This window comes from Fusarium falciforme, chromosome 7 (genome assembly GCF_026873545.1).
Source record: "Fusarium falciforme chromosome 7, complete sequence".
NCBI lineage: Eukaryota > Fungi > Ascomycota > Sordariomycetes > Hypocreales > Nectriaceae > Fusarium > Fusarium falciforme.
The window spans coordinates 827,406-840,383 of record NC_070550.1 but is presented as its reverse complement, the minus strand read 5'-3'; the positions used below and the strand labels follow the sequence as shown (position 1 = coordinate 840,383).

The following is a 12,978-nucleotide window of genomic DNA, read 5'->3' as shown; positions in this document are numbered from 1 at the left end:
TGGCGGGCATTCGGATTGCGATTGTGGTCCGAACGGACTTGGCATGAACGGAAGCCGGTGGAGACGAAGCGACCGTGTCAGATAAAAATTGACTCATATCTTTGGGTTAGGATCATCAAAAGGCGGTTTTCTTCCCCCACGAGGTTGCATAGTCTTCACGCGACAGGTCAAGACACGCAATGCATAGCTTTTCTAGAAGCCCTAATTCGTCAACCTGTTAACAAGGGACTTGGAGATTATGGCAAGCATCACAAGATACATGGCTTTGACTCCATGTTAGACCAAGAAGTATGTATAGGTACGTACACACCAGTCACTCCCTAGCATTGCCGATCCCTGTGGCCTATATATATGACGCATCACATCTATAACCCCTGTTCTTATCTAGTTTAGCAGATCCCCATCTGCCGAGACGGGCAACTACCGACTACGGAGTAGCATCTGAATGACTCAGCGGAAAAGCTCCTGACCGGATTCTTGCTACGGCCCGATGAACCGTCAGGGGTCCACAGGGCTGGAGATAATACCGTATCTTGCTTCCCTTTCTCTTTTTCGCCTAATCCACCGATGGATGTACTTGGGAACATACTAACGTTACCTTTGTATACTATTGAGGAACTCGTCCAAGTCACACATTGAAAATATGACATCTTCAATGGAGACATTCTCACCTCGTGACGACGATGCCTCAGAAGTTCCCCGGGATAAAGGCGGCCAAGCACGGCACGATCAAGGGTGACAGTGATACCCTATACGGAATCGCCGATATCGTCGAGCGAATCTAGATGAGACCGACTGGGAGCGTCTATTGGCTTGCATACTTTGCAGGAAACAAGGGTATGCGCGGAAAATAGGGGAAAGAAAAACACGTGGCATTGTCTATTCCTTGTGTACCCTCCCCCCCTGCCGCCATTGGAAGGCTCCAGCATCGTACTCGGTGTTCCTGGTCAGCCACCACGTCCAGAGATTGGCAAGGAATGACACAATCGTGAAGGCGCCAGCAATTGCAAAGCTATTCTTGTATCGGTTGTATGCCCACTTTGAAGGAAACAGCTGGGGCCCGACGATGACGCCAATTTGTGCGAGGCCCGACTGGAAGGCGAGTGTGAAAGCTGTCGCGGTCGACCCGGACAGGGTCGCAGATCGCCACGCCCAAAAGATGAGATAGTATCCGTTAAAGAAGGCGTTGCTCAGAATGCACGCCATATAGATGCCTATGCGGTTAGAGATGGTAAAGAACACGATGAGGCAAGCGACCATGCCCCCGAGAAGGACCCAATTCTTGGAGTCAGTTCTCAAGACTCAGCCAGAAGGGAGGCAAGGCGAGAAGAGAACATACAAGGCACCGGCCGGACGGACAAAGTAAGCCCTCCCAATGAGCCATGCCGCAGCAGGGGCGGAAAGGATGGCAGCCGCAGAAGGGGGGATGTTCAACGGCTGGTCCTCGGGGAGCCCGGTGAAGCCCATACTAGTGATGATGGTGGGCAGGTACCATATCAATGCATAGCATCCAACGTTGATAGTGGCCTGGGAGACGAGAAAGGCCCAGATCAAAGGGCCGCGAAGGGTAGCCACAATCTCCTTGCCCGAAAAGTTAGGATCGCTGGTGACGGGTGCGTTCTCTGGGAGCCTAGCCTCGACCAACTCTTGCTCTCGCTCAGACAGGAAGCGCCCGGAGCGAGGAGACTTGGGGTAGTCTGGCAGCCTCCAGAAGACGATGCCAGCAAACAAGACAGTCGCGACGCCTTCGAGAATGTTGACCCATCGCCAGGCGCTGAGACCCTGGAGCCCGTTCATATAGCTGATACCGTAACAGCGCAGGGCGCCGACGATGCCCGACAAGTTGACAAGCGTATATAGCCAGGTAACGGGCTTGCCCATCTCGTCAGTACGATACCAACTCGAGAGTTGTGCCATGACGCCGGGGAACATGCCCGCCTCGAACATGCCAAGGAGGAAGCGCATGGCGTAGAGCTGGTGCCGGTTCTGCGAGTCAGCCTGGCAGGCCGTGATGATCCCCCACATGAAGAAAATGCGAGACTGCCAGACATGAGGGCTGAACTGCTTGAGAAGGAGGTTGCTAGGCACTTCAAACAGGATGAATGAGGTCTGTCCAACAGTAAGCATCTGACACCCTGGTCCGGTTTCGTCGACATACCCCGTAGATGGATCTCACCCAGTTCTACTGGTCAGACGTCATCTTGAGCTCGGTCATGATGTTTCGAGGCTCTCCAAGCTGTAGAACCCTGACATTTGACGCGTTCGTCTGGTCGATCTAGATATGTGGCAGTGTCATTTGCCGCGTTCTTTATGGCGACGGCTGCGGGCCGCTATCGGCTCCAGACGCCTGGTTGTCGATGGCAGCAGCGACTTTCATGTTGTTTTGTGCGTTTTATTGTCTTTTTCTCTGCTGACTTGACACCTGTCAGTCCATGCGAGTCGGTCCGTCGACTTGGTTGCTACTTTTATTCTCTCCCAGACCAGCTCGCGGATATCATCAACGCCGCCGAGACCAATTACTCATTACCTAGCTTAAATTGCGGCATCATGACGTGCTGGGATGGCGCGCCTTGGCATATGATTATCGACATGGACTGATATTTTTTTTTTCAGGACAATTGCGGTATAATTTTGTCTGCTCGAACGCGAGGAATGCGTCTGGCTGGCTGGATTTACGCGCACAGAATGACGTGACTTGCGAAAGCCGACACATCGGGTGCCCCATCGAATAGGAAACTATCTTTCAAGACCCCCGGTCTACTCGTCAGGTGGTTCTCATCCGGGCTCGGATAACGTTAGCTCTCCTATTCTCTATCCACACTGGACTGCTTATGAGGCCATCTGATGATACTAAACCAGCACGACCCACACGCTCATACTCATCGGGATACTCATGCGGCCAAAACGCAATCGAGTATCGGCATGCAAACCAAGATGGCTGGGTAGAATGCCAAGAGATAACTAACGAGGAGAGTTTTCCTCCTACTCTGAGCGAGCCGGGTCAGAAACGATGATTCTCAACGGACTCACTCTCGTCGAGACCTCAAGGGAAAAGACCCATTCTCTGGGGGATGATGGAGTACCGTATACAGCCTTGGGCTCTACTGTAATGACTTGCTCTGCCAAGAGCACAGCCCTCTCGCAAACGCCACCAGTGGGGGCATCAAATTTCACCGGGCAGAGACATAGCGGATGGAGACAAGGCGGTGAAAATAGCCTCTGCAATGTGAATTGACTCGTTTAGATATCTGTGCGCCCGAAGTTGCGGATGAGACCATAGTAAAACTCGGCCATCTTCACATTAGCCATCATTCGGACGCGCTCATTGACTGCGTGGTAATCGACCATGTCTCCTGGAAGCAGTGGCAGCCAACGATAGATGTTGGGCGAGAGATCTACAAGGCATTTAGCAGCCAGGCCTGTTGATACAGGCTCATGTACTCACCTAGATAGTGCCGCGTGTCTGTGTTTCCCATCATAACATCGCCGAAAGGTACAACGACGCCATCCTTGCTGGCGAAGGAGTAACGAATGGTTCCTGCCAGTGCATCCCAAGCAGCACCATGTGCTGGTGCTTGGGGAGTAACGGGAAACTTCTCCGTGGCTGTTAAGGTTAATGTCCCGTTATTGCCAACCCCTGACGGCGCCGTCGGAGGCACTTGATACGCTCCATCACCCTCATACGCGGTGACGGCAAGCCCATACTTTTCAACTATAGGCTTGATATCATCGAGGATATCCTGCTGAATCTGGGCAATGCTGTTGTGGGGAGCCACCCGAAAGTTGGCCCCGAGCATGACAGCCTCAGTTAACGCATTGATCTTTAGCCCGCCCTGGATGATGGTCACGGCGACTGAGCTAGTGATGGAGTAGCGGGAAAACGCATCTTTCAACGATAGCTCCGCCGCGAGTTTGTCCAGGTCGCCGCTCCTCACATGCCGGAACAGCTCGGGATCCGACTCGGGGGAGTACTGCATCTGGCAGACCAGGCGGCCATACACGGGGTTATCAGTGCTGATTTGAGGCTTATAGTCGTGGGCTTCGAGGGCCGCAACTATCTCGGCCGCGATGCCGATGCCGCTGTGGGAGGGTGGTGTGGAACTGTGGCCGCCGCGAACCGCGAGGTCAAACGTGACATCAACGTGGCCCTTTTCCAAGACCCCCACTGGTGCATACCGGGTACCATCTTGCAAGGGCGATATCCCACCGGTGCCCTCGTCGAGGATCATGGCGAGTCCGTTGGGCCCATGCCTGTTGAGGAGGTGCTTGGCAATGGACCCAGCCCCCCGGTACCCGGAGCACTCTTCGTCAAAGCCAAAGGTCAGGATGATGGACCTCTGTGGGGCCCCGTCAGGGAGGCCTCGTCATCTGCGGATCCTCGACCCCAGAGCCACTCGCCGTCAAATGTGGCGTTGAAAGGCGGGTGAGTCCATGCGTGAGGGTCAACTGTGGGAACCACATCCAGGTGGGCCGTCAACAAGATGGGCTTGAGCGATGGATCCGATGCTTGAAACGTGTAGACTAGCCCAAAGACGTTAACCTTGTCTAGTCGGGCACGCCGGTGTCTATTCGGTCCCTGTTAGGCGCGTCTTACTGGTATGGATGGAAAATTGCATTGAGTGCTACCGTGCCGACAGCCGCATTCCTGGCTGCCGCCTTTCTTACATCTTTGATGATTAAAGATAAGGCACTTAGAAAGTAAATGAATTACTATCACTCTAGGTTTATTCTATTATTATACAAACTTAGTATAGCTAGTTAAGCAGTGTTAGGTTATGTGTAGGTTCCCAGCTAACATAAACAAAGGCATTGGAATTTCAAGGGCTGCGAAAGCTAGTAATAGTTAACTAGGACGCATCACGGTATACCAGCCTATGGCTGGCACCGATCACCGAGCTAAGATGCTAGCACCTTCACACAATACCATGCGCCATCCCTGTCTCTTCGCTATGTATCGTCCTCCATAACATGTGCGAATCCTTCACAGAGGAATCTTGATAGCTCCAATTTGAACCAGAATCCCAAACAGATCAGGCAAGCCCTTCTCCTCAATGATTTTCCCTTCCAAAAACCTAAAGAGGTTCATTCCAACAATTTCAAATGACTTCCCAGAGGAGGGAAAGCCCATAAAAGGGCCGGACTGTGTTCCGCGGGTTTTGAAACGTCCAACCACTGTGTTCCCCTCAGTAATAGTTTCCTCCACTGACCACTGAACATCAGAAAAGGCCGATCGCATATTTTTCAGCAGTTCCAGATATCCGTCAACACCTTTCAGAGTTTTCTGGTCGAAAGGTACTTGAAATTCGGCCGACTTGTGGATTACCTCGTCGCCAATTGCGGGATCTGCCGTGTTGATAAACTCGACAAAGCGATGAATGGTTTCTTTTTGTTGTTGAGCTGACATTTTAGTATGTCAAATGTTGTTACAAAGAGGGAAGTTGTAGGAAGGTCTTTTCTTGTGTGTCGAGGATGATTAGAGAAAAAGGTTGTGTTCTTGTTCTCTGTAGCTAGAGTTATATACTCTGATCCCTCTATCCATGCATGTGAGGCTTTAGGAAACTGCACATTTGGTGTGGGGTGAAATGTTGATAACTAAGCGGGCCGCAGTTTAAAGACGAGGCCGACCGAAGCTAGTAAAGGTCTATTCAGTGATCTCCAAAACTCTAAACATCGTTTAGCAAACGTTCAAGTTCTTCTGCGGCAATGATAGAAACTGACCCTGTTTCGGAAGCTACTAAATGTCCAGGGGTAAGGACAGCTAATCTTTTCGGTAGATATGAATACTCACTAGCCGGGGATGATGTGTTTCAAGTGCCGCGTCCTGAAATGAGCGTCCACGGATCTACAAGTTCCTTGAGCTCGGCATCTCGGAGGCCGAAGGGTTAGACGCCCGCTTAGGCTAGCTTGTGATTATGCCTTAGGTGCTGCCGTCGTTAGTTTCACCGCTGTTTTTCAATACTGCCCGGGGATGCAGTGGCTCGCAACAAGTTTGAAGCTGTTCGCCCGTACCGACCACATCGAACCTAGCCCGATTTAGCCGGCTCTTTTACTGCCGCTTTCACAACCGCCTTTTCTCCTTTCAACACCACACATCACGATGCCTCGTGGTAAAGAGCTTATGTTGCAAAGTAGGGCTATCCTTATAGATAGCTTTAATCTCTGTATTGCTTGTGTTATTTGTCCTAAAGCTTTTTTCTCTTTCCTTTTCGGGCTGCGACGTGGCCTTCCTAATGAGGTCTAGTCTATCCGACGAGTCGGAGCTCTCCCAGCCAGTCATTACAGGCACGTGACCACCCTTGGAGTAAATGTACAAGGTCCAGTCTAACGATATAGATCTATAAGTTCCTTAAGCTCGGTAGTTCAGATATTAAACGCTCAAACGCCCGCTTCGGCTAGTTCTTAGCCACGACTTAGGTGCTGCCATCGTCGTCATCGTCAGTTTTACTCCTGTTTTTCGGTGCTATCGAGGGTCAGACGCCGACACCTCGCGTAGCTGAAACCGGCGCATGGGCCCCAGACCTGCGATGGGCCAACTTCCGTCTGGAGGCAGTTCTATTTTCCCGCTCAACGAATGTCTCGGCGCTCAGGGCTCGGTCACCTTGGATAACAGCTTTCCGATAGTCTCGTAGTAGGCGCGGTCGCGGCGCTGCACCTAGGCCACCCACAGCTTGGTGAGCAGAACGTTGCGTTGTTCGCAAGGCCAAATCGTCTGGTCTAGCCAGTATGTATCCCTCACCCTGGCTACCTCGCAAAAACCTGTTTCCAAACGTTTGCCGATCCATCGAGTACCTACCTAAACGGTGCAACGTTTCAAATGTTTACTTCGTGCCGCTTAGTCAGTCAACTCAGAAAATCATCACATTTCGGTGACTGTGTGGAAGAAGTTGCCGAGAGAGTGAGAGCATTGATTATCAACAACTGTCATTAGAATGACTGAGATATACAAAGGAGAATATATTTCTCATGTTCTTCACACTTTCATCCTTCAACATTTGCCACAATTGCCACTATCAAATCTAATCCTCTCTTTTCCTCAAGCTCACTCGCGGCGGCTTATACTCTCTATTCCCCTTCTACCAGAATGTCTGCTTTTGTGAAGAAGATACCTCGGAACATTCTTATTTTTGGGGCAGCTGCTCATATCGGCCGGCCTCTCGCGCAATACCTCACCGACAATGCACCTTCGATTCAACTCCACCTCGCGACAAGCAACCCCGGGAAACGGGAACAACTTCACAGCTCTTTCCCCCGAGCCTGTGTCGTCCAGGCTGATTACAACGACGTGTCTTCTCTGGCCGCCGCTCTTCAAGGCATCGAGGGCGTCTTCGTAATCACCCCGGCTGGCATTCCGGAAGCGCCAGCAATGACCAATCTTGTGACTGCCTTGAAGGCGGCGAACAGTGTGGTCCACATTATCCGAGTCATGGGTGTGTTCTCAGAGTTTAACCCTACTCGCATTCCCAAGACTCTTGGTCTAGGGAACCTGCCTTTCGAGCATCCTGCCGCGAAGCGCATTCTCGACGAGAGCGGGCTTCCGGTTACATCCATCAACTCCGGTGCTTCTTTTATCGACAATCTTTGGTTACAAATTGGACCCGTCAAGGAGAAGAAGACCTTGATCTGGCCAGAACATCGGGTCCCATTTATAGACCCGCGCGACATTGCTGAAGTTGCAGCGAGACTATTCCTCTCGGATAACGCCAAGCACATTGGCGCTTTCCATACTATGAACAATGGCCAAGATTGGTTGACCTTTGAGGAGCTTTCCGGCATCCTGAGTGAGGTGCTGGGGGAGCCTATCGCATATGATGGAAGTTACGAAGCGTTTTCTGGGTATTACGGGCCGAAACTAGGGCCAAAGGTGGATGTGCTCTGGGCATTCTTCAAATTTGAAGAAGCCAACGAGGTCAACTGGGCTCTCAACAACTTTGTCGAGAGAACTCTTGGTCGAAAGCCCGTGAGCGTCAGAGACTGGTTGTTGGAACACAAGGACGCTCTCCTGAAAGAAACCAAGCGTCCTGGTTGGGCCGACCGTGACATTGTGCCGACGTAACTGCTGAGCTTTGAGTGTAGCGATTAGTTTTTGCTGTGGGATTATGCTATGGAAGGGGGCAGGCTCCCGATGCGGCCACGTCACTTTAACAATGCCAACTACATGATCGTTTCCTTCATCTTGCCGTCCCTTGCATCCGAAGTCCTTCCATGACCTTATAAACTTGTCATCACCTAAAAACGACCTGACAACTGCCGCGAACATTCTAGCTGATATTGGTCTAAGAATAGTCCGACGATGGCCACTTGTGTTAGTTTTGCCTTTCGACAACAGCATAGTGGCTACGGGGAAAGATTGACAAGGGCAATACACAGAATATATCACTAGCCAAGACGTCACCAAGCTCTGGAGTGGAAAGAACGCACGAGTAACCGAACTCGGCCTTTAATCTCGCGGAATGTAAGTAAATTCATTCTTCCTTAGTAGCGCTTATCGAGGAACTCTAGGGTTAGGAACCGCCTCAGCCCTAGTCAAGGTGACGGGTTTGCCAGTCAACTGGTCGTAGGGTGTGGGAGCTCCTGTCCCGAACTTGGCTTGAATCTCCTTTGTCACTCCAGAGTAGTCAAGAATTGGTTTGCGGGCAGGGAGATCCTTTGTGTTTACCTGTTTGGATACTTGTATTAGCAATATGTGCGCGGGAGAACGGCAGGTGTCCTGAAAACGTACCCAATTCCCATGAACCCCTTCGCAGAGCTGGAAAGGAAGCTCCACGATACACACAGGGCCAGCAGTGATGTTTCTCGCATCAAGCAACGTTAGATGGGCTCGTCTGTCGGCGACATCTCGCGTGCACACTAGCAGATAACCGTCACCTTCAGGAGAATCTGCGTGTCGAGGGACAAAACAAGGTTCACCAACAACAACACCTTCACCTGCTTCCCAGAGATTAGTAACACCAGCTGCAATGTCGACATGAATAATTGCGTCAAATCCGGTGGCCGAGTGTCTGCATCCGTAGGCGTGGTTGTATGGCTTCGCGATGAACCGATCGTCGCAACGTGCCATCTCGCCCGCAACCTCGCTGAGTACTACCGGGAGTTCCAGCTCGTTGGAAGAAGCCTTGGGGTCGATTTTGAAGCGAGCCAGCTTCCCGTTCATCCTCTCCGCCGGCTTTCCGATGTCCACCTCAGGGTGCATGTTGGGAAAGACCTGCAGGGTGTCAACGTTTGCGACGAAGGCATCTAGATAGATGCATCCATCCTCGCCGTCGAATCCATTAGAAAAGTGACCCCAAGTGTGGTTCTTGAGGCTGTCAAACCAACGAATGTCTTCGGGCTTGGGATTTCGACGAGGAAGCACGCCAAATCGGTTGGGCTAGGTGGATGGTGTTAGCGGGAACGCCACGTCCATTTTCTTGCTGTTGGAGAAACGCACCAAGAACCGATTCAGGCGAAAGTGAGTTCCTTTTTCCTTTTTCATGTACTCCAAGTCCGCCTGGTAGTTGCTCATGTGGAAGATAACCCAGCTGAGGGCACGAATCAGTTCAAGGCCTCGAGGATAACGGACGGGGGGAACCAACTTCTCAGTTGCGACCATGTCATGTGTCCAGGTGACATCCGGAGTTTTCACCCAGCATTCGTCAACCTTCTTGCCATTCTTGTCGAAACGATAGTAAACTAGGTCGTTGGACCTACCACACTTCAGCACCATACCCAAGAAACAAGATACCATTGTGACTCACAACAGCCCAGATGCTTCCATGCCATAAGCCATGGTTTCGCCATTGGCAGCATCAACCTTTGCATGTGCAGTGAATGTCTTGGACGGATTGATCTGCCCCTCAAAGTCATAGATGCCTGCCAACTTCATGAGATTCTGACCTTAAAATGATGTTAGAGACGTACCTATGGTATCTAGGGTGTCCGGATCCACAGCGGTCGGGGGACTATCCTCCTTGCAAACCAGAAGCCACCCATGCCATTGATGAATATGGGTGTTGCCTGGACCTTGAATGTCGTCGAATACCCTCTCGTCACCAGCGAATGGGTTCCTATACGTCCCAAAGAGCGGCTGCCGAGCTGCGCGCTCATAGACGAATCGCGGAGTGCGCACGTACTTTTGCTTAAAGTCCACGACACCGTTGGAAAAGCGCCAAGCATGAATTGCACCGTCGCCATTGATCCAGATATCCTTTCCGTTCCTGTTTGCATAAATGGGGTCACAAGTGATGCGATAGAATGTGCCGTCCATCTGCAGAGGAACTTCACCTCGGACGACGCACGAACCAACCTCGGCGTCGAACCGAGTGGGGGCGTTGACGCCGGTTTGAAACCCGTTTGCTTTCCCAAACTCAAACTCCTGGCCGAGATGGAGGGTGTGCTGCTTGGCTCTCACGGTTGCGGTGGCGGGCGAATTCACGACCGAGAGATTTGTGAATGGCTTCAGTTGGTCCATCTTGGACCCGACATCGACGGTCTGGAGCAGCTTCTCCAGCTCCACCTTGCTGAGACCGGATGCATTGCCCATGGTTATGATATGCGAGATGATTGATGCTAGGAATGAAAGTGGATTGGAAGCCGTTGATCAAAATCTGAATAGTCTGTAGTCCAGTTCCAGGGCTTGTTATATGGGCCCCGTGATGGAGTGGACAAATGCACATGCCTAGTGAGTTCCCTTCAAGTGCCACTTTGATCGAATGTAACTGATGGAGCCCATTGGGCCGTGTTATAGCCAATTAACGCCCTGGAACCCCCTTCATGAGTTACAAAGTTGTTACTTGGATTACCTGGCGCCTCAGTGGAAGGACAGCCTGACCATGGTTTCCTTTACATGAGCATTGTCATGCTGAAACCCTAACAGCAACACTAGGGTGGCTATATGAGGTGGCATTAACCTGCTGGAGGGGGCAGGATTGGCGCCAGCAGCCAGGCTATATGCCAGCTTAGAATTAGCGAGTTGATTGGCTTCACACTCAGTGAATGGGGAGGTTGTGGCATCCATAACGAGCTGGGTATTACAAGCACCAGGTGGCGTAGTCCACCTGACCCATCCCCCGCATTGGTCGTCGATCAATACTCCTTGGCTAATTCTATGCTCCCCCAGGTGTGTTCGTTGTTCAGGCCAGACTGCAAGGGCTGGGTGGCGTAGACGCCACCGGTCTGAAAAGGTGCGCCACCTGCAGTTGAAGCGGACCGCACGGCTCCTGTCTTGAACGACCTCGTCCAAGTCTACGCATATATCTCGGGGGGTATCGAGCAGTATCCGCCTTTAGCAATCTATGACGAGCTTCAACGTTGCATGCCGTCCACTCACCATGCCAAACCCCAAGTCCTTCCGAGCGGTCTACAAGACTGTAGGAAATCAGGAGATTGATGTTGATATCTACTTGCCCGGCCCATCAGGTAACAAGAGCAAAACAGGATGCCCAGTTCGTATGTCAAGCCTCCGCATCGCCCAACCAGCATAATTTGAGTGAGGCGGCAATGGCTGAGCGTACGTCTTGACCTAGTTCTCAATTTTCACGGCGGAGCTTTCATGCTTGGGTCTTCCAAGATGGTCAACAAAGATCAGATTCAAGATTGTATCGACCGAGGATGGATCGTCCTGGCACCAAACCATCGCCTATGCCCCCAGGTAAACATTCTGGAGGGGCCAATTCAAGACAGTCGAGATCTGCTTGAGTGGATATACGCCGGCGAGCTTCAGCGGGCCATTTCGCCCTTTACTGAGACTCCTTACTTGGCTGATCTTGACCATGTGTTTGCATTCGGCACATCGGCCGGTGGAACCTTGGCTCTTTGCTTGGTAAGTGACAAGAGCAGGAGAGTGCCAGAGTGGCTTTTTGGCCCCTTCGTTCTGACGCTCGCATACTCGGGGTTGGTTGCGGTTGCTCAGTGCTAATCAAAGATGTAACCGATGTAGGGATTTGGGGTTCCTCGACCAGTGGCTGGCATATACGATATGTATGGACCTTGCGTCTTCCATGATCCTTCATGGAAAGAGAAACTTCCACATATTGCTCTCAGCCTGCCTGAGTTTCCCCCAGGATTTATCGACCAAGTTTTCGGCGAAGATCCTGTTCCGATTGAGGGAGGACTCTCGCTGGAAGGTCAACGTAAGAGCGGTCCCGACTTCACCAACCCACGGCAAGCATACGTATCTACGCAATTAGCAAACGGGACCGTGTTGGATGCAGTATACCCATCAGGAAATTGGGATGAGGTTGACCCTGTCAAGAACCTCGGCCCTCTGTTCCCACCTACTTTCATTGCACATGGTGCAGAGGATAGACTGGTCCCACCCCGCATCAGCCAGGCGTTATTCTCAGCCCTTTCTCAGAATGGAGTCAAGTGTGACTTGCGCATTATCCCTGCAGAGGATCATATATTCCCTGGTACGATGAAGGTAGGGTCCCAGACGTGGGATCTTCAGCGGGAGGGATTTGACTTTTTAGAAAGTCTCATTCAACGTCGCAAGGCACTGTAGCTACTCATTTTGGAGAGAGCATCAATCGACTGTTGCGATATTTACAATCTCACAATCAGTTGTCCACGCGATCTCGTGCCAAGTCTCGCTAGCCGACTGTGCTGCCCTCTCTCCAACGTGTAACCCTTCCTTTTCGACAGGGACAATTCAAGACAGGTCCCTCGACGAGGTCAGGCTTACGTCAACACGGCCCAATAGATTCCCCTCGTAATGCTCCAGCAGCATGTATCATGAACCAGCTCAACCCGACAGGCACTCCCCCGTTGTTGAATCGAAAACTGGTCAAGGATATTTCGATTAGATTCAAGTTCGAAGAGCCTGCTCGCGGTTAGATTAGGGTTTGTTGATTAGAATCAACGCTTGTCTCTCGTCTTCGCCTCTTCACGTCAAATTCCAGGATCGCTGTCAGGATGAGAGAACAATACTGATTCAACTCCATGACCACCACACATAGATTTTAGATGCTCTATTAACGCCCCGCTAGACCGAGGCGACACGAG

At 51.5% G+C, this 12,978-nt stretch overlaps 5 protein-coding genes across 5 annotated transcripts; 2 read left to right on the top strand and 3 right to left on the bottom strand.

Moving 5' to 3' along the window:
* Positions 1-879: 879 nt before the first annotated feature.
* NCS54_00889100 (Hypothetical protein) lies at positions 880-2,127 on the bottom strand (the record flags this gene model as incomplete). Its single annotated transcript, XM_053154256.1, has 2 exons — positions 880-1,294; positions 1,340-2,127. The coding sequence occupies 2 exons, from the start codon at positions 2,125-2,127 to the stop codon at positions 880-882; spliced, it is 1,203 nt and encodes a 400-aa protein (XP_053010231.1).
* A 1,113-nt stretch (positions 2,128-3,240) lies between these two features.
* On the bottom strand, positions 3,241-4,229 carry NCS54_00889000 (M20-dimer domain-containing protein; the record flags this gene model as incomplete). Its single annotated transcript, XM_053154255.1, has 2 exons — positions 3,241-3,395; positions 3,446-4,229. The coding sequence occupies 2 exons, from the start codon at positions 4,227-4,229 to the stop codon at positions 3,241-3,243; spliced, it is 939 nt and encodes a 312-aa protein (XP_053010230.1).
* Positions 4,230-7,081: 2,852 nt separating this feature from the next.
* NCS54_00888900 (NmrA family protein) lies at positions 7,082-8,053 on the top strand (the record flags this gene model as incomplete). Its single annotated transcript, XM_053154254.1, has 1 exon — positions 7,082-8,053. The coding sequence occupies one exon, from the start codon at positions 7,082-7,084 to the stop codon at positions 8,051-8,053; it is 972 nt and encodes a 323-aa protein (XP_053010229.1).
* A 429-nt stretch (positions 8,054-8,482) lies between these two features.
* NCS54_00888800 (Hypothetical protein) lies at positions 8,483-10,519 on the bottom strand (the record flags this gene model as incomplete). Its single annotated transcript, XM_053154253.1, has 5 exons — positions 8,483-8,656; positions 8,720-9,367; positions 9,428-9,683; positions 9,735-9,873; positions 9,898-10,519. 5 exons carry the CDS (start codon positions 10,517-10,519, stop codon positions 8,483-8,485), a joined length of 1,839 nt encoding a protein of 612 aa, XP_053010228.1.
* Positions 10,520-11,306: 787 nt separating this feature from the next.
* Positions 11,307-12,478, top strand: NCS54_00888700 (Abhydrolase-3 domain-containing protein; the record flags this gene model as incomplete). The annotated part of the gene is made up of 3 exons (XM_053154252.1): positions 11,307-11,424; positions 11,502-11,797; positions 11,915-12,478. The coding sequence occupies 3 exons, from the start codon at positions 11,307-11,309 to the stop codon at positions 12,476-12,478; spliced, it is 978 nt and encodes a 325-aa protein (XP_053010227.1).
* Between the last annotated feature and the right edge of the window lie 500 nt (positions 12,479-12,978).